At 36.2% G+C, this 27,335-nt stretch overlaps 1 protein-coding gene and 1 non-coding gene across 7 annotated transcripts in view; one reads left to right on the top strand and one right to left on the bottom strand.

Annotated features, from left to right (window-relative positions):
- RFC3 (replication factor C subunit 3) overlaps positions 1-22,380 on the bottom strand; it is a 622,442-nt gene extending 600,062 nt beyond the window's left edge. For 5 of the 6 annotated variants that reach the window (XM_077973677.1, XM_077973676.1, XM_077973675.1 and 2 more), the window contains exons 1-7: positions 22,184-22,380; positions 19,229-19,366; positions 16,221-16,288; positions 14,348-14,445; positions 10,204-10,385; positions 9,373-9,509; positions 8,866-8,964 (exon numbers count right to left, since the gene is read on the bottom strand). In XM_077973677.1, coding sequence (XP_077829803.1) covers positions 8,866-8,964; positions 9,373-9,509; positions 10,204-10,385; positions 14,348-14,445; positions 16,221-16,288; positions 19,229-19,366; positions 22,184-22,270 — 809 coding nt within the window. In that variant the 5' untranslated portion in view covers positions 22,271-22,380. 6 annotated transcript variants of the gene reach the window in all.
- LOC114673650 (U5 spliceosomal RNA) lies at positions 10,576-10,686 on the top strand. Its single transcript, XR_003724412.1, has one exon. It is a non-coding gene; the product is annotated as a U5 spliceosomal RNA (small nuclear RNA).
- Positions 22,381-27,335: the final 4,955 nt, after the last annotated feature.

Here is a 27,335-nt window from a genome sequence, read left to right as displayed (position 1 = left end):
CAAATGAAACTGCCAGAGCTGAAAACTTGAAGGAAATGATTCAAACTGTAGAACAGTGAGAAAAAAGCTAGGAAAAAAACAGAGAGACTCTGTGACTTATGCAACACTACCAAATAGAGATGTAATTAGTCTTACAGGAGGGGGTAGAAAAATATTCAAAATCAATTTTTCAAAATTTAATAAAATACATAAGCTCATAAATCAAGGAGTGCAACAAACCTAAAGTAGTGTAAAGCAAGATAAACACACACACACACACACACACAAATCACACCAAGACACATCTTACTCAAACTGCTGGAAACTAGTCATAAAGAGAAGTTGGAAATCTTACAAGCGGCCATAGTAGTAAATAAAATTAAAAATATGATGACTACAGATCTCTCTTCAAAAACAATACAACCCAGAAGACAAAATACAGACAGGGAAGAAAAACTGTCAAACTACAGTATTTCATCTGTATTTTGTATTTTGAAACCATCTGTATTTTGTCCATTGAAAATGCTTTCCAAAAGGAACGCAAAACAAAGACATTTTTAAGCCAAAAAACTCTAAGATAATTCGCCAGCAGACCTGCTTCACAAGAAATGACAAACTTTTTTGGGCTTTAAAATAAATGATGCCAGACTGAAATTTGAATCTACAAAAGCAATGAAGAAATGAATCAGTGGATGGCTACTTCTACTAACAGAAACAGGAAGATACTGGGTGATTTCCAACTGCAGTTAAGTACAGCAGTGAACAAAATCATCAAAAAAAAGAAAAAAATTCAGTATACTGAAACTTGATTAAAGTCAAACAACAAATTGAAGAATGTCTATTATTTCAAAAGTGATCAGCTGCAGATAAAAATGGCAGCAACATTATGACCCTCTATGCCTGGTGATACAACCATACACCTGTCACTTGGCCAACAAAAATGTAGCTTTATAAGTTTAGGGCTGGATGCAGCCAGAGCAGTGGACTTGATTCAGGGTCGGGGCAAGGAAAACTCATTGCTTTGCTGGACACAAATGGCAGACTTGGTTCAAAAAAGATGGGGAAAATCCATACAATAGCTTTGCTAGCCCTAAGTTGCTAGGCCTAGTTCATGGCCATTGACAGACAAATCAGAAATTAAACTGAGAGATCCTAGAAGTGGAAGAACCATAGAGGGGTTAAGCTAAGCTCACACATATACCTGATGGATGGCTAAACTAGGAAATAAAAACCAAGGGGTACTGAGGACTGGTTGCAACCTTGAATGCATTCCTCATTCCGCATGTAGTCTCATGATGTCTAAGTATAAACTCTGTTCACATCATTGGTTGGTCACTAAACTACACAGACAGAAAGATGAAGCCAGGCTAAAATAAAAGCAACTGAGCAGAAACATCAGTAACTGCACAATGCGGTGGAGACAAATTACACAGCTGACATCTAAGCAATCCATGAAACAAAAAAAAGAAAAACCGTCAAGAGGAAAAAACATCAGAAAAAGAAAAGAGAATCCTAAGTTGCTAAAATATATTATCTAAAACGTCAAGTTTTCAGCCAAAAATTACCAGACAGGGAAAAAAGAGAAAAGTTTAACAGTACACAGGAGAAAAAAGAGCCAAAAGAAACTGACTCTGAGTGAGGCTAGATGTTTAACAAATACTTCAAAGCAACTAATATAACTCATAATAATGATTCAAGAAACTCAACAAAGCCCAAGTAGGAGAAATACAAAGAAAACTACATGTAGACATATCATACATTACTAAAAGCCAAAGAAAAGAGAAATACTGAAAACAGCAAAAGAAAATTGGCTCATCATGTAAAAGGAAACAACCTCAAGACTACTGGCTAACTTCTCATCAGAAACAATAGAAACCTGAAGGCAGCAGAATGACATATTCAAAGTGGTGGGGCTTTAAAACACCCAAATCAACCAAGAAGTCTATAAATGGTAAACTACATTCCAGAGAAACAAAAACTGAGAAACTTGTTAGCAGACGTACGCTAGAAGAAATACTCCTACCATGCAAACACTAATCAAAAGAAAGCTGGAGTGTCTACATAAATATTAGAAAAAGTAGATTTTCAAAGCAAGGAATATTACTAGAAATAAAAAAGGGCATTTCATACACATGATCTTAGCCAAAAGACAGAGAAGCAACTGGGCACTTCATAATGATAAAGGAGTCAATACATCAAGATATAACAATCCTAATATGCAAGTACCTAAGAACAATCTTCAAAATGCATGAAGTCCAAAAGAACTGAAATAGAAAATGCATAATTATGGAGGGAGATTCCAATATCTCTCAGTAAAAGACTAAAAAGTAAGAAAGACAGAGGAGGTGTAAAAGTAGATTTGGAAAATCCCTAAGTACTTGGAAACTGAACAGCACAGTTCCAAGTAATTCACTGGGTTAAAAAAAAAAATCACAAGTGAAATTAGAAAAGTTTGAACTAAGTAGAAATGAAAACCTAAAATACTAACATTTGCAGGAGAATATTAAAAAGCTTAATCAGTACTCAGAGTGAAATTTGTAACTTTAAATGACATTAGAAAAGAATAGTCTAAAGTTAATTATCTAAATTTCCAAGTTCATAATCTAGAAAAATAAGTAGAGGGAAAAAGTAGAAGATAAAAAAGGTAATAAAATATAAATGGACAACAACATAGAAAGTCAATTAAGTCAATACTATAGGAACAACAGGAATTCTTTTATATTGTTGGTAGAAGTGTAAGGTAATACAACTTTAGGAAAGTTTAGCAACTTAAAAGTTAAGGTTTACAATATTGTATGCCCAGTCATCGCACTCTTATGTAGTTACTCAAGAAAAATAAAAACCTGTCCACAAAAAGACTTACGCATAAGTATTCACAGCAACTTTATTCATAATAACCAAACCTGGAAACAAACCAAAGACCCATCAACAAGTGAATAGGCTTTAAAAGTATATACAAAAATACTGAACAATAAACATTAGTGAAACATTCAACAATATGGATGAATCTCAATAATGAGAGAAAATGAAGTATTACACAAGAATGCTTACAATATCTGATTCCATTAAATTTTTGAACTGGCATGACAAGATCAGTGATCATCTGGGCCAGGGTAGGGATGAACTGACTGCAAAGGGATATGGAGGGATACAGATGGTGACGAAATCTATACCTTGATTGGGATTGTAGTTTCACTGGTCAAAACTCAAACTGCACCCTTAAAATGGGTATATTTTATTTTATAAATTATACTTCATAGTAAAGGAATTGTTCGGAGTCTGTCACACAAATTTGCCAAGTAAAACCTTTCGGTCTATGAACTCAAATATTTAATTAAAAAGGGCAGAACTAACGACAAAAAACAAAACCTGCTCAAAGAGTAATTACTACAGTAACATACCTTTCTCCAGAACTTCATTCTGAATTTTCTTCAAGAGTCTCAAGTACTTAAATTAATGAAAACTTCCTAGTACCGACCTAATACTAATCTGAACCACTGAAATAAGGAAATCTGCAGCCTCAACAGAAATGGTATCTGCAATTTTGTCCATACCAAGAATTATGTTTCAGAATGAATTCTTACATTTCCTACAAAACTATAATTATTCACTGAGAGAAACTAGAATTAAATATAATGACCTGTCAAACAATTATGTTACCGGTGGCAGAAAATGGCCATCTGGATAAATGAATATAATCTTTGCTTTCTAATGTGTAAATCTCCTTTAGCAGGTGAGAGATTAGACGGAAGAGAATAGGAGGATCAACAATGAATACTTGAATAGCAAATGTTTAAAGTAAATTAAAATCATTTTCTGAAGACTCTAAAGTCTCTAAGTTATGTACAAAACTACATACTTCTATAGTATAGGAGCCATTATTTAACGTAGAGGATGATTAATAGTTCACACAGCAGTTATTACCAGAAAAACACAAATACAACATGATTAAGTACAGTTAATTTACCCACAGCTCTTAAATATAAGCTGTATGTAAATACTGATACTGAGAAATCTTTGCAAGAATAACTGATAGAAGTCAGAACATCATGCCTTCCAATCCATCCTCCATGAACTTCTTATAAAGTGCCATGAATTTGGCCACAAATGCTTCCAAGTGATAAATGGCTTTGCTACCCAGCTGTAGACGATGTTCATAATAAGCTGCCATTTGGGCCACCTCCCCTTTCAGTTGTCCATCACAATTATGTAACAGTTCTGAGAGAAGGCCCTAAAGAAAAATAATTAGTAATTTAAAAATCATTAACAAAATAGCTAAGCATGCCTTATTTCTCCCATTCACAAAAAGATTAAAGTTAAACATACGCTCTTTTATATATGTGAGATCTTTAATTTTTTACGTGAATCAACCACCTTTATCCAAAAGCAAAAACTGTGGTACCTTTTCCATGATGTAAAAATGTGGTGGGTATCAGCCACATTCTAAATTCCAAATACTTAACTGCACAAGGCGCAAGAATATAAGTGTAAAGACGCTTACTGCAGCACTATTTATAATAACAATAATAATTTGTAGACAACCTGAAGTTCCACCAATGGAGGTCATGTTTGGAAAAAGTATGATACAGTCACACAACAGAAAACCATTTATCCACTAAACAGAACAAAGTAAATCTATACATATGGTCATGACACAAGATCCATACTAAAGGGCAGAAAACTGAGCAGTTTTGTGAAACCACATATATACACATACTTGGTTTTATGTGAATAGAAAAGAGGTCCGTTAAAAGTGGTTACCTTTGTGAAAATGGAAGGGTGGACCTTCACTTTTTTCTTTGTAGCCCCACCCTCCATTATCATCACTGCATATTGCTCTTTCCTTTATAGCACTTACAACATTCTGAAATTCTCTTACTTATTTGTTCTCCTTTTCACACCACTAGAATATAACTTCACTTTAGGCAGGCCCTCCCTTCTTTTCTTCAGCATTCCTCTATAGTGCCTGGCACAACAGAGGTTCAGTAAATATGTGCAATTAATGAGCTGGAGAGAAAGAGGTGATATCTTGATACTGCAAAAAGCCCTAAGATCACATACCCAGTGTCCAAATTTTATAGCTGTAAAAAGTTCAAGATCTGAAATTGGGTTACCTTCATTATTATCTCAGGAGGAATACAATGAGTTAGAAGCTCATACAGCCTTCCACGAACTTCAAGGAGTCTACATAAAACAAAATAATTGATCTTTTGTGAAGAAAATAAGGGGTAATTTTTCCAAGTTCCCACTGTATGGTTTTACTTTATGAATTAACAAACAATCCAATACAGAATTAACAACTTTATAAACTAACTTTATGAATTAACAAACAATCTAGTAAGAAATAACAGTTGTTTCTTAAACAGGTTATCATACTAGGATAAACATATGGAGGCTTCTCCTAACTTCAGTTCATTTTTGAAACAGAACATTTCCAGAACTCTTTTAAAATGAGACGTCTATATTCAGGGTTCCTAATTATATCAAAACACCCTGAAAATACCAGATAGAAATGGAGACTTCATGAATAGCGAGGGTTGAGCTTATTCACACCATAGAATTTAACAAACTTTAATGACATGTCAAGTAATGTTTTTCTTTTCTCCAGAGAGATACCTGAAACATCCAGAAAATGGTCATGAAAACATTAAAAAGTCAACTACATAGGTGACAAAAGATAATATACGCATGAAATATAATATAATGCCACTGCCTAGACTGCACAGTAAAAAAGCAATGTGGCAGGGATACAGAGCTGTCCCTGTCATAAAAGCGGCGGCACAAAGGTTTACAGGTAAGCATGGAACCAGACTAAGTGAACAGGGAACATTCAAACCTCTGAGTCCTTCATTCTAGGCCCTTCTCATATTTTAGGGAGGGAAAGGGGAAGAGGAGAGAAATGTACATACGACGTTTTAAAACAGAAAAAAAGAGAGAGAGAGTTTCAAATACACATATCTCAAAGGGAAAAAACTTCTGAATTTTTACTAAAATAACAGTACAGATGTTCCATACCTCAGATAAATCCAGGTAGTGATTCTTAAGAATTCTTAAAAAGCAGAAGTCAATCCTAAAGACATCAGGAATATGAAGCCCTGGCACATTAAATCTTAAAAAAAGTGGGGGGAGAAAAAAAAGAACTAGCATTTTGGGGGTATCTGCTATGTGTAAGAATTGAAACAAATGATTTAACTCAGTACTTACTCTAGCTCATTTATTTCAGATGAAAAAACTAACGCCCAGATAGTTTAAGTAACTGATAAAACTGACCACAGCAAAGTATGATTTAACACAGATCTATCTGTCTTACTCCAAAGTCCACACCCTTTCCAATGTCTGTGAAAGTATTTAACACCTTAATTCTGTACTAGGTTCACTGCAATATACTATTAATTCCCCACAACAATGATGCCCTTTTACTGAAACAAACCTGAAGTTCAGAAAGGTCAGGCTTCCATCAAGACTCATGTATTTGAGCCAGCATTTGAATTCAGTCCTGACTCAAAAGCCTGTGATTTCTCTGACATCCCAAGAATAACACTAGATTATTAAAGCTTGAATAATAAGTGACATATGGTATGAAATTATTTTAATATATGCATATAGCTTATTTCTGAAAAGTTGATTCACGATGTAGTTACCTACACGACTGAAGTAACTATACTGTGTGTAGTGCATACATGTTAACATGTATCTTTTGTTAGTCTTATTACTGTTTTACAAAATTAATATATTCTACATTTACCATGTCTGTGTCATTATTTCCTAATAGCTTACAAGTGATTAAGAGTACAAACTCTCCTGTCAGAGAAACATGGGTATTCTAGAACTGTCTCTACTAATAACGGAATGTCCCTAAACAAGTTACTTAATCTCCGTAAATGTCAGCATCGTTTTTTTTTTTTTTATCTAAAAAGTTAATATTTTTCTCAGAGGTCTGTTATATCAATTAAATTACATGGTGTAAGAGCTGACATAATCATTCATGAAATATTAGCTGCTATTCAAATTAGAAAATTATGACTCTTCTAAGACAGATTAAATGAAAAATCAAGACCACAAATATTCCAGCAAGACAAAGGAGACAGAAATCAGAAGTAATCATTTGGAACTGTGCGGCCCAGTGATCAGAAAGATACCAGACTTCCAGGGCTTCTGGCCAGCCCCAAGGCTTTCGGGAATTGAGCAAAATTTCTTTTTATGCGGCACAATGGAATCAATTCCTACAATTGTTAGTTTGAACAGGAAACAGGAGCACCTTTTCTTGCACAAGTTCATTTATAAGCTGCCAAAATGTGTTAGGAAAACCAGAAGAAATTTGTAACAGCAGCTAGAAGAATTAAGCAAAGGAATAATCAAGTAGTTTTAAAAACGCATGTGATAATTGAAAAACATTACAACATCGAGTACCTAAATCCCTTAAAAGTAGGTACGTTCTACTACTACCAATTGTTCTTCTTTAATATCAGAACAAAAACAAGAAAGTCATCTTCAGTGCAGAAATCTTTTATAAAAGTAAAAGGCCCCTAAGACATGCTTTATTTGAATTCTCTCTCTTTAAAGCGTGAGGTCTCTTTATTGATAATCAACATTTTATAAAATAAAACGAATTTTTTTTCCTAAAGACGAAGTTTCTTTTCTAATGAGACTACTTATAACGTTTGGTACTTCTTGGAGAAAAATACTGATTTCTTCAACTAAAATAATTGAATTCTGAGAATTCAAAGCAAACCTTAAATGAAATACTAAGTACCCACTATGTATGATTCACTATCCACCTCCACCAATCTATATATTACAATACCTTTGAAGAATTTCTTATAAAAAATAGAATTCATCAGATGTATCATTAAAAGGAGAAACATGGCATATTCCTCTCACTATTATTTTCATTAGACCAGGGAAGCATAAGTTCTATTGGCTGTAGCCTATTCAGTCTATATTCTGAACTCAGTCTATTCTGAACCCTAAAATGATCAACTACCCTCTGTAAGGTCCAAAGATCATTTCTAAGCTCAGAAAGCCAACAAGGATATGAGACTGTGCTTTAGCAAGTCTAAGGAACCTTCTCCATACTCTCCAAAGTTAGTGGGCCTTAACGTCGTCATTTTTTATTTGGAGAAAAGCAAACTGTGCTTCTCAATCAAAACTGCCATAAGTGAAACTACTAGCGGCTGAGGTATTTTCAGAATCGTCAACCTACAAATAATAGACCCACAGAAGTAATGGTAACAATTTTGCAGCAAATGTGTCAAAAAATACTTTCTAAAAATGGTATATACACAATGCTATCCTTAGTAGAACCCATGGTCATCTACTCAAACCATTAATAACTCTTTTGCTCTTCACAACAAAGGCACAAGTACCCTTGGCGAGGCAATAATAGTATCTTTAATACACAAATGAAGATAAAACTCTAAAATGAAGTTACGTGATCAAGAACACTTAGCTAGAAGTTCAGGACAAGAACTAGAAGTCTGACTTATAGTCTGGCGTCTTTCTAGCACAAGATGCATCATCAATTGCAAAGTTATACATTGTCCTTTCCTAGAAAGCTACACACATTATGTCTAGCTTTGTGTTATATGTTACTATTAAGTATCTGAGATCCTAAAAGGAAAATTAAAATTAACATAAATTCCACTTTTACATGATCACATGTAAGCCACGATACTACAGCTTAATAAAAGCCACAATATCACACACCAACTATTCTGCACCACTAAATTTCTGAAGTTGAATCCTACATTTTCCTTAAAAGGTTAATACGTAGATTCAGGATTTAATTATAATTCAAAGTGATGTGGCATTAGCATAAAGTAGTTAATACATGTTCTATGATATCTTGATAATGAAATCTTTACTGTCATCGTTTTATACTGGTACCTTTGTGGAGTCTGCTGACTGACAATAGCATTTGCAGTCTCCCTCAGATATACCTCCCAGTCTGTCTCAGGGATTTCTTGATCTGCAGTAAAAGGATATCTACACAACAAAAAGAGAATACAAGAAGTTAAAAAGAAGTGTGCTTATGTCCTAAAACAGCAGTCCCCAACCACTGGTCTGTGCCATTAGGAAATGGGCTACACAGCAGGAGGTGAGCAGCGGATAGGCCAGCATTATAGCCTGAATTCCACCTCCTGTCAGACCAGTGATGGTATTAGCTTCTCATAGGAGCATGAACCATATTGTGAACTGCTTATGCAAGCGATCTAGGTTGCATGCTCCATACGAAAATCTAATGCTTGACAATCTGAGATGGAACAATTTCATCCTGAAACTATTCCCCACCCTTACTCAGTCCATGGAAAAACTGTCTTCCACAAAACTGGTCCCTGGTGCCAAGAAGGTTGGCAGCCGAAGTCCTAGAATGTAACTACCCCTTCCACTCACTGTTGCACTCTGCAGGCTTCACACATAAGCAGGGCTTTTCTGAGATTTCTACAAGACTTCTCTGCAAGTCTATGAGCCAGTTGTGAAGGAAGATTCAGACCTTCCTTCTTGCACACAGTAGATAACACGTGGCAAATCTACAAATAAAGTTAACAAAAATGGGCAATCCATTAAAAAGCACATTAATTTCTGTTGATATCCTTCTAGACCCTTATAACTATATTACTCTCGAAATTCTTATAAGTGAAACTTATATAAAAGTAACTTACCACTCTGCATCTAACACAATGTTACATATTACCCCTACTTTGCATGAAATCTCCCAAAATCTATTAAAAGCAGGAAAGATATTTAATGTGAGGAATCATAATTTTTGCTGATGGTTGTTAAGAATGATAGAGAAAAAATATATCTGTGTGTATAAATATAAATATTAATGTTATTTCATACTAACTTTACTTCCCTTCCTAGGGATTAGGTATTCCCACATCATCTCTTTGTAAAATCTATTTTCTCAATATTCCGGCCTCCTCTTATAGACAGCTAAATCAGCTTGAGAAAGAAGACAGTAAATAACTAGCCCTTACCTAGTTTAGTGGAATTCGTAATACCTACTTGTTCAAGGTAAAGAGGGTTTAAAGGGAAAAACACTTTCTATATATTGGCATCTGGTATTTATAACTATACGCTTTAGTTTGTTCATATATTAACACTTTGCATCCAGGTCTGTAAATATTCTTGAATTACTGATATGCTTCTCTTCTTTTACAACAAGCATACAGTATACAGAGAATCTGAACTGATTTTTCAGAAAAGCGTAACTTGACCTACATCTTCAATGCTGGGAGCAGGCACACGAACCGCCAAGCACCTACTACGAATAGGCGGGATCACTTTAGATGTAGAATTGCAGCACAAGATCAATCTGCAGGTAGACATATATTTTTCCATGGTTCTTCGCAAGGCATGCTGAGCATCTTTGGTGAGTTTGTCAACTTCTGTCAATAACACCACTGAGTCAAAGAGAAACAAAACAAACTTTAACTTGAGTTCACTCAAACTTTAACTTGTCTCTTTCTTCCTCCCCATTATCCAGGGTGAAATCCTAAATAATAAGCCTGATATACTACTCTTCCCTTTGGCAAAGATAAAGTTATAAGTACGGTAAAATTACTTTATTTTTTATTTTAAAACACTACAATCATACTCCGGTTTCTCTTCAGATCATATAAATCTTTCGCCTTTTACTAAATATTTGTATGGATAGGAACAGCTCTGAGTTTTTAATATTGTGAGACCTTGCATTGGCAGGGCTAGTTAAAAAAAAAAAAAAAAGAATCTATAATCAAACAAGACCAAGAAACCCTAGGCTAAATGAAGTTAAAAGGTTACTTTGTAGTAGAAATCATTGCAACCTTTATTTATATACACTAAAATTTACCAAGACAAGGAAATACTGTGCTGCATTTCCCCAAAATAACTTTACTCAGCAGCACATTTCTGTGGTACATCTTAATCTAAAATATTAAATTCCAAGGAATAGACTTTGGAAAATAGTGGTGCAAGAGATGTAGGCAACAAGGCATAAAGATATCTGGCCACCATAAAGTAAGATTCCATCTGGCCACAATCACAGATCAGCCTTAACACGGTTCAGGAATAATGTAGAGACAGAAACTGAATCCAGTATTGTATTTTTCATTACATTAACAAATTATTTCTAGCAGATGAACTGGTGGCATGCAGCATTTGGATCTGCCCCATAAAAATAAACAGAACAACTAAAGATTCCAAGACAAAGAACGCATGAACATTTTACAGAAACTAGGCAACAAGCTTTACCCAAGAACCCCAAACATGAGCACATGAGAATAAGAAACTAAAACTGCAAAGGCCCACATAGTATCAGCAACGGTGTGGGAGGAAGATTTTGACAGACTTTAGGATAGGAAAAGCTCAAAATCACCCACAGGAATATACTAGAAACCATGATGGAGCCAATTTGAAAGCAGCAGGCCAGGCACAGTGGCTCATGCCTGTAATCTGCCTGTAATCCCAAGATTTTGGGAGGCTGAGGAAGGCAGATCCCTTGAGCCCAAGAATTCAACACTAGCTTGGGCAACACAGCAAAACCCCATGTCTACAAAAATACAAAACATTGCCAGACCTGGTGGTTTGCACCTGCAGTCTCAGGAGACTGAAGTGGGAGGATTCCTTGAGCCCAGGAGGTCAAGGCTGAAGTAAGCTGTGATGGCACCACTGCACTCCAGCCTGTTGCAACACAGTGAGAGACACTGTCTCAAAGAAAGCAGCAGTCTTACCGAGGTGGGAGATTCAACAGAGCCCAATTTATGGGTGAGACCAAGGGAACCCTGACGCAGTAAGGTCTGACAGAACAGTAGACTCTGAGAATACCAAAACGAACCTCCCTTCTAAGACAATGTTCCATGTGGCTGTGGCTGGTGCAGGGGCTTGTGCCTGCAATCCCAGCACTGTGGGTAGCCAAGCTAGGAGGATGGCTTGAGGACAGGAGTTCGAGAATAAGACAATGCTCCACAATGAGAAGAAATTCCAGAAACAGAATCCAAACTGAGAACAGGTAAAAGAGAGACAAAGAATCCCAATAAAGGTGACAGAAAATAAGATAGGGAATAGAGCTCAGAACACAAGGTCATTTATTTAATTTATTTTTTTATTTTATTTTTTGAGAGACAGGGTCTCACTCTGTCACCCAGGCAGGAGTGCAGTAGCTCGATCATGGCTCACTGCAATCCCAAACTCCCGGGTTCAAGCAATCTTCCCACCTCAGCCTCCCAAGTAGCTAAGACTACAGGCATGAGCCTTTTTTTTTTTTCCCCCTTTGGCAAGATTGGGTTTTGCTGGTCTCAAACTCCTGGCCTCAAGTAAAGTGTCATATATTTTTGATCACTTTGTAAAACTAATACAAGAGGTAGCTGTAGAGCCCCAGACCTAGAAAAAACTCTCTGGCCTGCCTCTGCTTCCTAAGCACAGGAAAACTCACTTTACTTTTAACAAAATGACCAATACAAAAGGATCATCGCCAAATTTAAACAGTTAGGTAAGAGAGTCGAGCAGAGGAGCAGAATAACATCTTTATGGATGTGAAAGAGTCGAAGTATTTTCTAAACTGTTAATTAATAGTTATTGTTCTTTTTAAGGAACAGTAAGCTTCATGTGAAAGGTTATTTCAACTGTAATTGGGTGGTAAAATATTGTTAGTATTTTTAATGACCCTAAAACATTTCACTTTTAAAGGTTTGTAATTGTAATTAGGTATTATTAATTTTGACTAAAATGTTAAATTTCAACTAAATTTCTTATAATAACAGATCTTCAACATTTCTCTTATAATATTAATAACAGATTGAGGATAATGGCACAGTATTTCCTACATTTACATATACATGTCATTATTTTGCATAGTGATGTTGGAAATAGTGAGTAAGCAGTACTTGGTAGGCAGAAAACAGCATTTTAATTCAACATGACAAGTGACGTTTACTCTAGAAATGCAGAACAGTTTTGTTTTGCCTTTTTTTAGGGATACAGTCTCGCTCTGTCACCCAGGCTGGAGTACAGTAGTGCAATTACAGCTCACTGCAACCTTGAATTCCGAGGCTCAAGCAATCCTCCTGCTTCAGCCTCCCAAAGCACTGAGATTGCTAGCATAAGTCACTGTGCCTAGCAAAAGTTTTAATATTAGAAAATCCAGTAATATAACCTATGATATTAATGAACTAAAGAAAAATCACAAAAGCACATTCATGGATGAAAAAGAAGCATCAGACAACATTTAACACACATTTGTGTTAAAGACACTCAATAAAATAGGAACTTGAGAATATTTTCTTACCGTGATCAAATATATATACCTCAGACCAAAATTCAGCAATTAATTATGGGAAAACACTAAGGCTTTCCTTCCATGGACATCTGCTATCTCTATCACTATTAAGCACACTATTGGGGGGTTGGCCAACATAATTAGAGAAGAAAAAGTATTTAGAGCCATAAAAATTGGAAAGAAAAAGGAAAAATAATTTACAGATTATATGGATATACATCTAAAAAAAACCTCAAACTATCAAAAGACAATTACAAACAGTAAGAGAATTTAATAACACAGCAAGATATAAAAGTAGGATATAAATGTTAGTAACTTACATATATAAAACATTCAGAAAATATAAGACTCCATATATAGTAGCAAAAAATAAATTCATAAATGTAAATTTATTTTGAAATATGGAGACTGAGGAAAGAAATCAGCTGAGAATATGTACAGGGAATTCACAAAATAATAAAAATGAGCAATATTAAACAAAGGAAAAATTTATCGCACTCAGTAAGGAGGAACAAAACACTATCTTCTCCACTCAAACTGACAAAGGTTAAAAGGAATTGTCTTCAGTGTTGGTAAATGTCACAGAGAAATGAGCACTCCCAAACACTGCTATTGGTAGTATAAATCTATACCCACTTTCAGACAGAGAATTTGGCAAAAAATATCAAAAGCAATAAATGATGGCATATTTACTATCACAAAATCTCACCAGTAAGAATGTATGCATATATATAGAAAAAAATGCTTGGAAGATAAAGTCTAAACTGTTAATAGTAGCTGTCTCTGGATGGTGGGAATATAGCTGATATTATTTTCTTTTTTATCTAAATATTTGATAATGAACATATGACTTGGGTCATAAGAACAGCTATTTTAAAATCATGTACTTTCTTATTTGAAAGCACATATTTTTATTCATCTTGTTCTAAAATATCAAATGGATGGCACAAATAATCCTCTTTCACATAAAATTCAATTCCATTAGACTATAAACTCCCATGAGCACAGAGATCATACTTCTCTCTTGTTCACTTTCATAACTCAAAAAAAAAAAGAGAGAGAGCACTAATGCTTGGCAGCTTCGTAAAACGAAGTCTTTTGATCACCTACCTTTAAAATCCCTTTGAGAGTTTGTTTCAAGTTGTTGTGATTGTGCCACTGTTTTCAACATCTCCTGAATGACTACTCGGTCACTATTTCCAGCATCACTACACAAAACAAAAACAATGGTATATAGTATGCCCTTAATATTGTTATTATAAGGAAAATGTTGAGGTTCTTAAGTGGTCAAAATTTCAATCAAAATTAATATCACCTAGCTATAATTATAAGCTCCTTAAAAGTAAAAAGTTTTAGGGTCATTAAAAATACTAACAATATTCCAATTGGATTAACATCACTGAAAACACTAAAAATGTTCTTACATTAAGTTTACTGTTAACATAAAAAAAGCAACTACTAATAATTAGGTAACAGTTTAGCAAACACTTTGACACTTCTGTACTGACTATAGAAAATTAATACCTAATTATAGTTCATTTCTCAACTATCTATAATTGTTGAAAATACAAAAAATAACTCTTTGAAACAGAAATTCAATCCCTATTCCTCTTCCACATCCCCAAAATAGCAAAGATCTAAGAGAGAACAAAGAGAAATCTGCTCCCAGCACTAGAATGAAACTGATTCAGAGATTCAGTAAGGCGATGAGATAAGCAAATTGGGTTTAAGATACAAAGTCAAAACTCCGTATTGATCTGTCATTTACACCAATATTATTGCTTTGGCACTTCAGTCAAGGACCTCTCAAACCAACAGAAGTCAATTTAGGCTGAATGAATGTTAATTTCAATCACCCGGAAAGCAACTGGCTTATTCTCCAATTGGTTATCTATGCTTCAGAAGAACTCACAATGAGAAAAACAGGTCAAAGCAGTTAACTTTATTTTCTCAAACAGCCACTAAGTTTTCCCAAGTCACTACTACTATTATAGATCAATATACCTACAGTGTTGCTCTTACAATCATTTTCCTAGCCAAGAATCCAAAACATTCTCCATTTGTCTATGGAATTAACACTCCCTTTGTTTTTATGATCAAACCCATTCCTAACAACCTTATTTCTGTTAGTTTTCTTTGAGATGCCTACAGAAAATAATAATACCTATCTGTTAGGGTTGTTTTAAGGATTAAATGTAATAATCCAGGTAAAGCTTCTCACAAAGTGCCTGCTACTGAAAACAACATACACATTAGCTTGTAATGCTATTCCTCCTGCTCCATTTGGTCTCCTCCCTCTCCCTGAAACGGATGTTCACTCTTGCCTCTGTGCCACTGCCCATGTTGCGTATGCCTGACAATATCCTCAATTCTGTTCTCCTTTAAGAACTCATACAGTCCCACAGATCATTACAGCTTACCCAGTTAGCTCCCAGAATCATTTCTACACCACTTCATACTTAACAGCTGTTGCATGAGTTTTCAATGCCTCTCCAACAAGTTCCTAATCTTATTACTGCATGACAGAGAATAAAGATATTGGTTGGTGGACTATTACAATACCTCCAATCAAGAAATTTAAACAAAGAGAGTGACAAAGAAAGATTTGGCGACCCAAAGTCAATTTCTGAAATATTTACTCCAAACACTGTAAACTTTTTAGACACACTGCTCATCAGTAATGAATGAGCCAATATAATTTAACAAAAATTTACTGACAATATAATATACTGTGTGTACATCAATGAGCTCCCTAGAGCTAGAAAAGGTAAATATATCGTCGAAATCATTTGACACAGAAGGCAAAACGGGAAGGGCTTTAGGATTCCCATTTCAAGCAGGGCAGCTCCACTTTAATCTGTTTTATAAACTGTGCTTCCACACGTATCAATTTACTTCAAAAAAGGATTTCAATCTTTAAAAAAACGAAAGCCCAAAACCAATTTCTCTGAAAATGCTTAATTTCTATATAGTAGTAACTTACCTAGGATTAACTTCAAGGTGGTAGTTACTTGCAATGGTGCTAATTTCAATTTTCTTTTTAGATGGAGTCTGTGGACAGAGAAAAACGTATTTTTAACATTTATTTATTGCCTATTTCCCCACTCTTTTGTATTTCCATTGGTTTTCCTTTTATTATACAAAGTAAAACTCGAGATAACCACCATTCCATGTTTTAACTTTGTTAATCCCACTCTTTTCTCAATGTGCAGATAAACATGTTTTTATACAAATTGGGTCAAATCACACATCCTGTTTTATTGTGACTACCTTTTTCTTTTCCTTATCTCCAGAAATCCCCAAACCAAATCTGTATACCATTTGAAACACAGATCATTGCAAACGATCTGTTCCTTTGAGTCTTTTCCATGTTAACACAAAAATAAACATACACGAATATATTTTCATGGAGTGTCAATTTCTTGTAAAAAAATAAAAATTAAAAAAAAGGAAATCATACACAAGTCTCTGTGTTTTGCTTTTCCTACTTAATATATCTTGGCAATCCTCTCAGATAACTAGCACAGTGTTATAGTCACACACCAACCTATGGCATGGATATTCCAAAGCTGGTCACACTGATGGACATTTTGTTTTCTGAAATCAAACAATTCCACAATTAACATATGTGTACATATACTGCTTTCATTTCTATGTAAGAGATTCCCAGTTTTGGGGATTGAAGGGAATGTGTTTTCTAACTTTAATATAATACATATGTGTGTGTACGTATTGACCAGTCTGCTTCATAAAACGGTCTAACGATTCACTTTTCCACTGGCAACTCTCTTCCCCAACATTCCCCATCTACAGTAGGTTTTATCATGCCTTCCAATTTTCCAGTTTGGTGGGTATATAATAGACTCACACTGCTTGACTATCACAAAGGTCAAACATCCTTACATGTGTTTACTGCCACTTACATTTTTCTCCTGTGACTATTTGTTACAAAAGAATCTATTATTCAGTTTTCTACCAGATTGTCTTTCTGTTGCCAATTTGCAAAAATCTCTTATTTATACATTCCTTTCAAATATTTTGTAACAATCTTTACTTTTTCTATTGATTTTATGTATAATTTCTGCCATAGCAATTTTTTTTTTTTTTTTTGGAGACGGAGTCTAGCTCAGTCACCCAGGCTGGAGTGCAATGGCCCGATCTCGGCTCACTGCAAGCTCCGCCTCCCGGGTTCCCGCCATTCTCCTGCCTCAGCCTCCCAAGTAGCTGGGACTACAGGTGCCTGCTGCCATGCCCGGCTAATTTTTTGCATTTTTAGTAGAGACGGGGTTTCACTGTGTTAGCCAGGATGGTCTCGATCTCCTGACCTCGTGATCTGCCCGCCTCGTCCTCCCAAAGTGCTGGGATTACAGGTGTGAGCCACCGCGCCCGGTCGCAATTTTTCAAATTCATATATCCAGGTGTCTACTTTTCTTCTACAGTTTTCATGTTTTCCTATAAAAGGTTTTATTTACCCATGAGCAATTCATATAGTCTAAAAAATTTTACTCTAAGATACTTAGTGTTTCATTGTAACATTTAAGTCTTTAATTCATCTGGAATTTGTCTCTCTAAATTGTTATGTCATAGGGACTCAACTTTGTTTTCTCTGGATAGATAACTAGTTATGATGACACACTCTGTTGGCTCATCCTCTTCCACTGATTTGAAATAGACCTCTATCACATTTCTAAGCTCTCTTTCCATTTTCACTTAGTCTAATTCTCTATTTTCATGCCAATATAATACTATTTTATTTACAATAATCATACAGTAGGATTTACTACCTGGTAACACAAGCCCTACTTCACTAGTCTTTTTTCGTAATTACTTTAGCTAGTCTTAGAAATGTACTGTTCCATATGGATGGACTTTAAGATCATTTCATACAATTATAACAACCACTTGAATTTTAATTAGAATTTCGTAGAAATTTATAGTGTCACCTGGGGCAAACAGATCATTTAAATTATTAAGCCTTCCATCTGGGAACATGCTGCAACATTCCATTTGATTGGCTGTTTATTGTCTCTCTATAAGATACTAGTTTCTTCTGACAGATCTCACACCATTTTTGTTAAATTTGTCCCTATATAAGAATTTCCACCACAACATACAACCAGCATCTCAAACTCAATGTATCCAAATATATGCTAATCAACACTAGCCTAAAATCCAGTTACCTTCCTGAAGATTCTGTTTATAGCACTGCCATCCACACTCAGCATATGATTTTTTCAATGCCTAATATGTAAAGACATTCTACCAGAGGATATGAAAATTAATATATGTTCTTGACATACAGTCAAAACAAATACAATCTTGTCAAAGTAGATGTATAAACTACTGCAACCAAAGCAAAACAAAGTAAGTACTATTAAAAGTATAAACTACAAGTAGTAGAAGAAAAGTTAATTCTAATGGGGTAGGAAAAAGAAGGATACATTTCAGCTAGATTTTAAACATCATCTATAATGGAAAAGCATAAAAATGCGCTACATGGTATGAAGCTGGACATCTTAGCAAGGGCAAGATCATAGGAAGCCTCTCAACATCCCAGAGTTTCAGGCCTCCTTTCCCAGTCAGTCAGTTGCCCACTCTTTAACAAGTCACTTGATACCATGTTTAACATTTTTCTCAAAATGATTCTCTTTCTTTCCATCCCCATTACTGCTCTCAGAAAAATGAAGTTTGGAAACCTGAGTTCTAATTCCAGCTAAAACATTGTCTTCTTAGGCAATCTGAAATTAATCTCACCCTCTACATTTTACCCCAAACCCTCTGTTGCTCTTATTTCCTATCTAACATAAATGGCTTTGCTCTGGTTATAACAGGTCTGTAAATCAGTACCTCTCAAATCCTGTGCCCCAAGACTACCTGTGAAATTCTTATTTAAATTATACATTAGGAAGCAATTGGGTTGGGGGCATACATGACCAAGACTGAAAGTCCCTGCTATAAATCACTTTCAGGGCCTCAAAGTGAAATGCTTACTGTGATGGTCTGATGTTCAATTCTCAATTTTTCCACTCCAACACCATAAAGTTCACGTAGAATACACATAATTCTTGTCTTTTTTCCAGCACCTGATGGTCCATACACTAACAGATGGGGAAAGTCGCCACACTGCACCTGAAAAAACAGAACAAGGCGTTTTTCCCTAGTCAAACTGAATTGCTCTAGGTAGAATCAAACTACTTTTTAAGTATCAAATATTTTATGTATCTACCCATGAAACTCCAAGTTCATGGGTAGATATACCCAAGTTTTTATATATGTGTAAAACTTGGAGTTTCATGGGTAGATAAACAAAATATTGTGTATCATATATATGTATATATATTCTGAAATGTTTACTATTCGCCTGGCACTAATTTTGTATAACTTACATACATGACACAGCACATGCAAGACACAAAACTAAATGCTAGAAAGCAGGAACTCCTAAACCTGGCTATCAGAAGCACCTAGAAAACTTTTTAAATAAAGGACTGACTAATGAATAGACCGTATCATCCATGAGATTATGATTCTGTAACTCTGAGATTCAGGCCTTTCTTAGTTTGGACTATTAGAAACAGTCCCTGTGATAACAATTCAGTGTATTTGGTTCCTTTGGGAGGTTACTTGTGAGATAAAGGAAAACTTCATAGGAGAGGAAAGGAAGGCAGCCAGCCACTAAGAGTGTGTTTTCAAGTTGAATGCCTCTAGGTATCTGTGTTTGATCCTGCTAGGGAAACTCTTAAAGCCAACATAAACACCCACCAGAGTGTCAACCTACCCAGGGGGTGGGGAAGCTGCAATATGATTATCTCTGATTAGTTCTTTCTTGAAGCCTGCTTAGGAAAGTGGATGGGGGAAATGAAAGAGCATTAACTTCAGGCATTTCAAATCTGTTTATGGGTGTCACAGAGAGAAAAGCCCTCAGGCAAAGTACAGATCTACAAAGTTAGAAGTCAGAAGTCAGTCTGTGTGCACTTAAAAGCAAGAGGACTGGGTAGGGCACTAACCGTATCTGCTGATGATGAGTGTTGCAAAAGCTTTTCAGGTGTTTCTGATGATCAGTCTGGTTTGGGAACCAGTGCTACGAAGGCTATAAAGATGAGTGGGTGACAGACCTTAGCCTCAGGCACATAAAATCTTTTAAGGCAAAGTTCTGTAAATAACCATTATTGAAAAAATGGAATACGTATCTTAAGAGAAGCGCTTATTGCAATGAATTTTAATACCTTGTAAACTCATCCATCTCTGTCACAGAAAAGTCTCAAGGAAAAAAACTATCAATCTAATACAGTGCCTGGAAAATGGTAGGTGTCCCATAGACACTTACTGCCTTTGTTTTTTAAACTGCAATCTAACCAAAAATAAGGATTATGCTTTAAATGTTTCATAGTTTGATTAAGCTGCAAATAAAAGAGTAAACAGGTGAACATTTCTTAAAAGCAAATTTAACACTTAAGATCATTATATAAAATTGATGTCCAAAATATACATTCCAAATTCTGTACAACAAAAAGTGGCCACGGAAAATAAAATGTATTCTATGACTAGGAAAACTGAAGACAAAGCTATTGATGGAAAATGTAATTTGTCTATAAATTATGGATACTGCCATAATCAATTTACTTTAAATTAGTATACATGCAGTATGAATAATTAAAGATCAATCTCGCAACACTATCAACTAGTCTAATGACTTTCATATGTACAGTCATTTCTTATTATTTCTTATTTTTAAGAAGCACTTAACAATTAAATAGTATCTGTAAACGTAAGAAAGGTCGGTAAGGGAAAACCAGGGTATTGGGCAAAAACATTTCAACAGCATCATATATTAATCTGCGGTCCTTAATAGGAGTAAACAAATGTCTTCCACAGACACTAAATAACTTAGTCTCCTAAAGATCCTTCTTCACTCTCTACTCCCTGAAAGATTCAGTTCGTTCCTCACAAAATATTGCCATTAGACACTTTTATCAACTACAACAGACAAAGAGGCATCAGGATAGAGGGGAGGGAATCTTTCATAAAGCACTAATCTCAGCCAGGCACGGTGGCTCACGCCTGTAAGCTCAGCAGTTTGGCAGGCCGAGGCAGGTGGATCACCTGAGGTCAGGAGTTCGAGACCAGCCTGGCCAACGTAGTGAAACCCCGTCTCTACTAAAAAATACAAAAATTAGCCGGGCGTGGTGGCGGGCGCCTGTAATCCCAGTTACTCCGGAGGCTGAGGCAGGAGAATCTCTTGAACCAGGGAGGCAGAGGTTGCAGTGAGCCGAGATCACGCCATTGCACTCTAGCCTGGGCGACAAGAGGGAAACTCCATCTCAAAAAAAAAAAAAAAAAAAAAAAAAAACACTAATCTCAGGAACGTCCTAGTACAATTTATTTGAGAATTTTATGATCTTTGGAGTAAATACATATTTACAACACTTTACCTGTCAATGACAACACTGACATCGAGAAATCTTAAGCCAGTTAGAAAGCAAATCTCATGGTGTCACCTATGCTTAAAATGTTCCAACGGCTTCCCATCTTATTCTGAGACTTACTAAGTCTGCACCCCCAACTCCCATTACCCTTCCCGCTGGTTCACCATTATCGGCTACACCAGCCTCCTGAGTTTCTTAGAATATGCTGCGCATATTCCTGCCCGGGAATTTTGCACATGCTGTCTCCTCCTACCTGTTCCACTCTTCGCTCGGATTTCTGTATTTACGACTTTTCAATTTCCTTCAAGTCTCGGCTCAGATGCCACTTCTCAGAGGAGCTTTTCTTGTTTAAAAATACAAGCCGGCCTCCCACACCTTTTCCCCCTTCCCTTTGTTATTTTTCTCTATAGTACTTATCACCTTCCAATGCAGGAGGAAGAAGCACTGCTCCTCAGGGGAGTGCAAAACCCCGAGCCAGGGGGCCTCCGCTCTCCCATGCTCCCGGCCCCCGCGGACTCACCAGGTTGCGCAGCTGGGTCGCCTGCTCCTTGTGATAGTCCAGCCGTCCCAAGGAGCAGGGCCGATACTTGTCCACCCAGAGGCTCATGGCAGCTCGACTGCCCGGGGACCTACGCTTGAAAGTCCCGCGCGAGCGCGCGTCTTCCCCCAAACACAGAGACAAGTTTTCCCGCGAGCGCCAAATCTCGTGACGTCACTACCGGTCGCGGCTGCGTAAATGATTTAGGACGCAAAGGCTACGGGGGCCGTGTGCAGACAAAATCAGCCGCCGCGTCGGTGCCTTGTAGTTCTGAAATTCACTGCTTTGTTTTCTCTTTGTTCGCACCCTCTATTATATTGTATAAATTATCAGGCGAATTGAAAATGTGGTTCTGACCCTCTTGGCGTTACATCCGGATACCTCAGAGAAGACACTTCCTTTCATTTATTCATTCTCTCATTCACTTAATTCATTAAACAAAAATTTACTGAATATCTGCTAGGTGTGGAACTCAGTTTTCGGCACTAAATATACATCTCAGGGTTTCACTCACTTGGCAGGTACCCAATAAAGCTTCAATGGATAAATCGCTTAAAAATGTCTGATCTTCACTATCCTTTGTTACCTCTATTCCTCAATATTCTTATTGAATTAGAAGCAAAAGAATCAAGAGCATGGAAAAACTACCGAGATGTGGCCTGTAGGGGAGAAGACATGAGGTTAATATGCATTCTAAGCCTAGAATGTTTGAAAGCCCTCCAATTAAAATGTGTAGAAGGATCCGAACCCCTCAGAAAATATTCTGCATATGAAGTTCATATGCAACTTTTGAAGTTCTCTTCAAATAGTGCCTCTCAAAATGCACTTTACTCATTGTACATAATATTAATTCCTTATTTAATTTATGCTTTTATTTTGTGTATTGTTGAGAACCCTAAGTCTTGCCATTTGATTGCAAGGTCTTACAGGCAGGAAATGATTTCCAAATATACTTAATGACCTTTCACCAAAGTACCTCTTACTCATTTACTAATCAAGAATTTATCATGCTTTTCTATGAATCGTCATATTACATGAATTACTCCTGCAGGCAAGGTATTATCCACATCACCAAGTGTAAGATTTAATCCCTGTTCTCGAGAAACTTTCTGTAATAAGCCTGGAAGGCTTCTGCCTCAGGGCCTTGGTAATTACTGTTTCCTCTTCCTGGACTATGTTTCTCCAGAGTCAGCAGAGTTGAGCCCCTCATTTCCTTCAGGATGTTGGCTCAAGTATTGTCTCCTCACTGAGGGTTCCCTGACCACCCTATTTAATATTGCAAAAAAGCTTCATCTTCTTTATGCTTCTCTCCATTTGAATTGAAATGGAGGAAGTGTTTGAAATGAGAACGTAAAGGAAATCAGAAGCAGAGATACTGAATTGTGGTCTATGTGGATATCATAATCATAAAGAATGATACTGGAAATAAGTACTGAGAGGAAGAAAGAGAAGGACCAAGTGCTAGAATGATCAATGATTTGGCAAGAGTTACCATATAAGCATGACAGACAACTTCAATAAGGAGGAGTGGTTGACGGTAGAGGCTGAAGACATGTGCTTCAATGTTGTTGGGGGTTCTGAAGAAGGAGAAATAGTGTGGTGGGCCCAGGAAGTCCAGTTAAATTTGAATTTCAGATAGCTTTTTCATATGTCTGGCAAAATTTATTACAAATGATATTTTTCTCGTATGTCTCTGACAATATTTGAAATTGTAATAAATACTGCCAGGGACATACTTATATGAGAAAAAACTCAGTGTTTATCTGAAATTCAAATCTAACCAGTGCCCTGTATTTTATCTAGCAATTTTACTGCAGACTCTTGAATATATGGGACATGAGAAATTGCTACAGAGGAAGTAAAGTCCTTGGGGTTGGTAAACTACAGCTGCAATCACTTTAATGTTTAATGACTCTGGCCCTCAAGTATCTTAGCTCTTTTTTTTTTGCTTGAGATGGAGTACCACTCTGTGGCCTAGGCTGGAGTGCAGTGATGTGATCTCGGCTCACTGCAACCTCCACCTCCTGGGTTCAAGCGATCCTCCCACGTCAACCTCCCAAGTAGCTAGGATTGCAGGTATGCACCACCACGCCCAGCTAATTTTTTGTATTTTTAGTAGAGACAGGGTTTCACCGTGTTGACCAGGCTAGTCTTGAACTCCTGAGCTCAGGCAATCCACCTGCCTCAGCCTCCCGAAGTGCTGGGATTACAAGAGTGAGCCACCACGCCTGGCAATCATATAGTAATTGTAAGTTTAATTTTTTGAGTAACTGCTATACCGTTTTCCACAGCGGCTGCACCACTTTACATTCCCACCAGCAATGCAAAAAAATTCCAATTTCTCCACATCTTCAACAACCAACAACCTTTTTAAGTTTTAGTCATTCTGGTGGGTTTATAGAGGAATCAATCTCATTATGATTTTAATTTCCCTAATGATTAATGATGTTGAGCATCTTATAGACTTATTAATGATTAGAATACTCTTTTGTAAAGTGCCTATTCAAATATTTTTGCCTATTTTTACTAGATTGTTTATCTTTTTCTTATTGATTTGTTTCCTTTTTATACATGTATTTTAAATATCTTTTTCCTACATGTAGCTTGGTTTTAATCGCTGTTAATGGTGTCTTTTAATAAATAGAAGTTCTTAATTTTAATATAGTTCGGCTCATACTGTGTTAAAAAATCTTCAAAGTCTTGACAATGTTCTTCTGTGAGTTTTTCTTTAAGTTTTATGGTTTTGCTCTCACATTTGGATTTTAAATCCACTGGAATTCATTTTTTTGTATGCCACCATACAAAAAAGTCTAAAAGGTCAAGATACATTTTTTTTCCATGTGGATATCCAGTTACACCAGCACTGTTTATTAAAAAGACCTTTATCCACTGTACTGTAGGGTCACCTTGTCATAAAGCATGTGACCTTATATGTGTAGATTTGTTGCTGAACTCCCTGTTTTGTTCCATCAATCTATTTGTTTATCTATGCATAGGTACCACACTGTCTTGATTACTATAGCCTTATAATAGGTCTTGGTTTCTGGTAGTCTGACTTTTATTCTTTTTTTTTTTTTTTTTTTTTTTTTTTTTTTTTTTTTTTGAGGCAGAGTCTCGCTCTGTTGCCCAGGCTGGAGTGCAGTGGCCGGATATCAGCTCACTGCAAGCTCCACCTCCCGGGTTTACGCCATTCTCCTGCCTCAGCCTCCCGAGTAGCTGGGACTCGCCACCTCACCCGGCTAGTTTTTTGTATTTTTTAGTAGAGACGGGGTTTCACCGTGTTAGCCAGGATGGTCTCGATCTCCTGACCTCGTGATCCACCCATCTCGGCCTCCCAAAGTGCTGGGATTACAGGCTTGAGCCACCGTGCCCGGCCAGTCTGACTTTTATTCTTATTCAAGATTTTCTTTGCCAGTTTTTGTCATCTGCATTTTCATATAAATGTTAGAATCAGCTTGTTAATATTGCCAAAATCTTGGCTGAGATTCTGTTTGGGATGGCTAGTTACAGGGAGTTAAGTCCATGTCTGAACTTTGTGGATTTCACCTTGTTGATCTTCAGAATCATAAAATATTGTTTCACTTGAGCGTATTACAAACCACCTATTTTACTTAGGCTTTTATATATGCAACTACAATTCTAAAAAAACAAAAAAAAAACAAAAACAAAAAAAACAAAAAAAAACTCTACTTTCTGTATGATTTAACTGTGATATATACTTAACACATCTTCAGTTACCCCTGCTACCTTCTTAAAAGGTAATATGTTAAAACTGAAAATACTCGTTCATAGACATTTAAAAGGAAATTTTATTTTAAGTGAAATGGCATGAAAAAAACAATTAAAACTTTAAAAACACAAAATGTGATTACATATCCTAGGGGTAAAAAGACAGGGCCTTTATTCCTTTGGGGCTGTGTTTCTCTCATTACTGATGTTATTTTCATCTTGATGTTTGAAATATGACTAATCTATGGTCTGTGAGAGACAAATCTTGAACACGGGAGATCCCACAGTGGAGCAAAGTGAGAGGATGACCCAGGTGCCAGAGACAGAACAAGCTTGGAAAACCACCAGTCCAAGCAGAAGCAGAAGGATTGCTGTCTTCAAGAAGATAAAATTAATACCTGATAACCTTGCACATACTGAGATGAGATTTACTCCTATAGAAAAGAATTTAGTAATAAATTAGCAAGATGTGTGTTAAACACTAAGTCAAAGAGGAAACGAGACAATTACTAATAGTAGAATACATACAAGGTACACAGAGTTGCTCCTCTGTATTCACGAGGAATTGATTCCAAAAACTCTGCAGATCCCCAAATCCATGGATGCTCAAATTCCTCATATAAAATGATGTAGTATCTCCATATAGTCTACACACATTGTCTTTTATACTTTAAATTATTCTAAATTACTTACAATAAGTATGCAAAGAAAATGCTACGTAAATAATTGTTATACATATTGTTTTTTATTTGTATTATTTATTGTTGGTTTGTTATTTTTTGTTGTTGTTTTCTGAATGTTTTTAATGTATGTTGGGTTGAATCTGTGGATGTGGAACTGGGATATATGGAGGGCTGACTACATAAGAAATATATAATACACAAGAAAGGAAATTTTATAGCTTTATATTATGTGGCTCAACTGTGAATAATATTTACATAATCCAAATAATGTAAATATTATCAGCTGGGCACAGTGGCTCACATCTGTAATCCTAGCACTTCGGGAGGCCGAGACGGGTGGATGATGAGGTCAGGAGTTTGAGACCAGCCTGACCAACATGGTGAAACCCCGTCTCTACTAAATACATAAAAATTAGCCAGGCATGGTGGCACGTGTCTGTAATCCCAGCTGAGTTACTCAGGAGGCTGAGGCAGGAGAATCGCTTAAACTCAGGAGGCAGAGGTTGCAGTGAGCCAAAATCATGCCACTGCACTCCAGCCTGGGCAACAGAGTAAGACTCCGTCTTAAAAAATAAAAAATAAAAATAAATAACTAAATAAATAAAATGTGTTTTCTCTGGGAAGCAGACCTGGAGTGTCAGGACAGAGACCAGGGACAGAGGATGTCATTTTTTACAACAAGCCTTGTGGAAACTTTTGACTCTTTTTACTTTGATAAAAAT

The sequence above is a fragment of the Macaca mulatta genome, chromosome 17 (genome assembly GCF_049350105.2).
Source record: "Macaca mulatta isolate MMU2019108-1 chromosome 17, T2T-MMU8v2.0, whole genome shotgun sequence".
Lineage (NCBI taxonomy): Eukaryota > Metazoa > Chordata > Mammalia > Primates > Cercopithecidae > Macaca > Macaca mulatta.
This window is presented reverse-complemented; position numbering and strand designations above follow the sequence as displayed.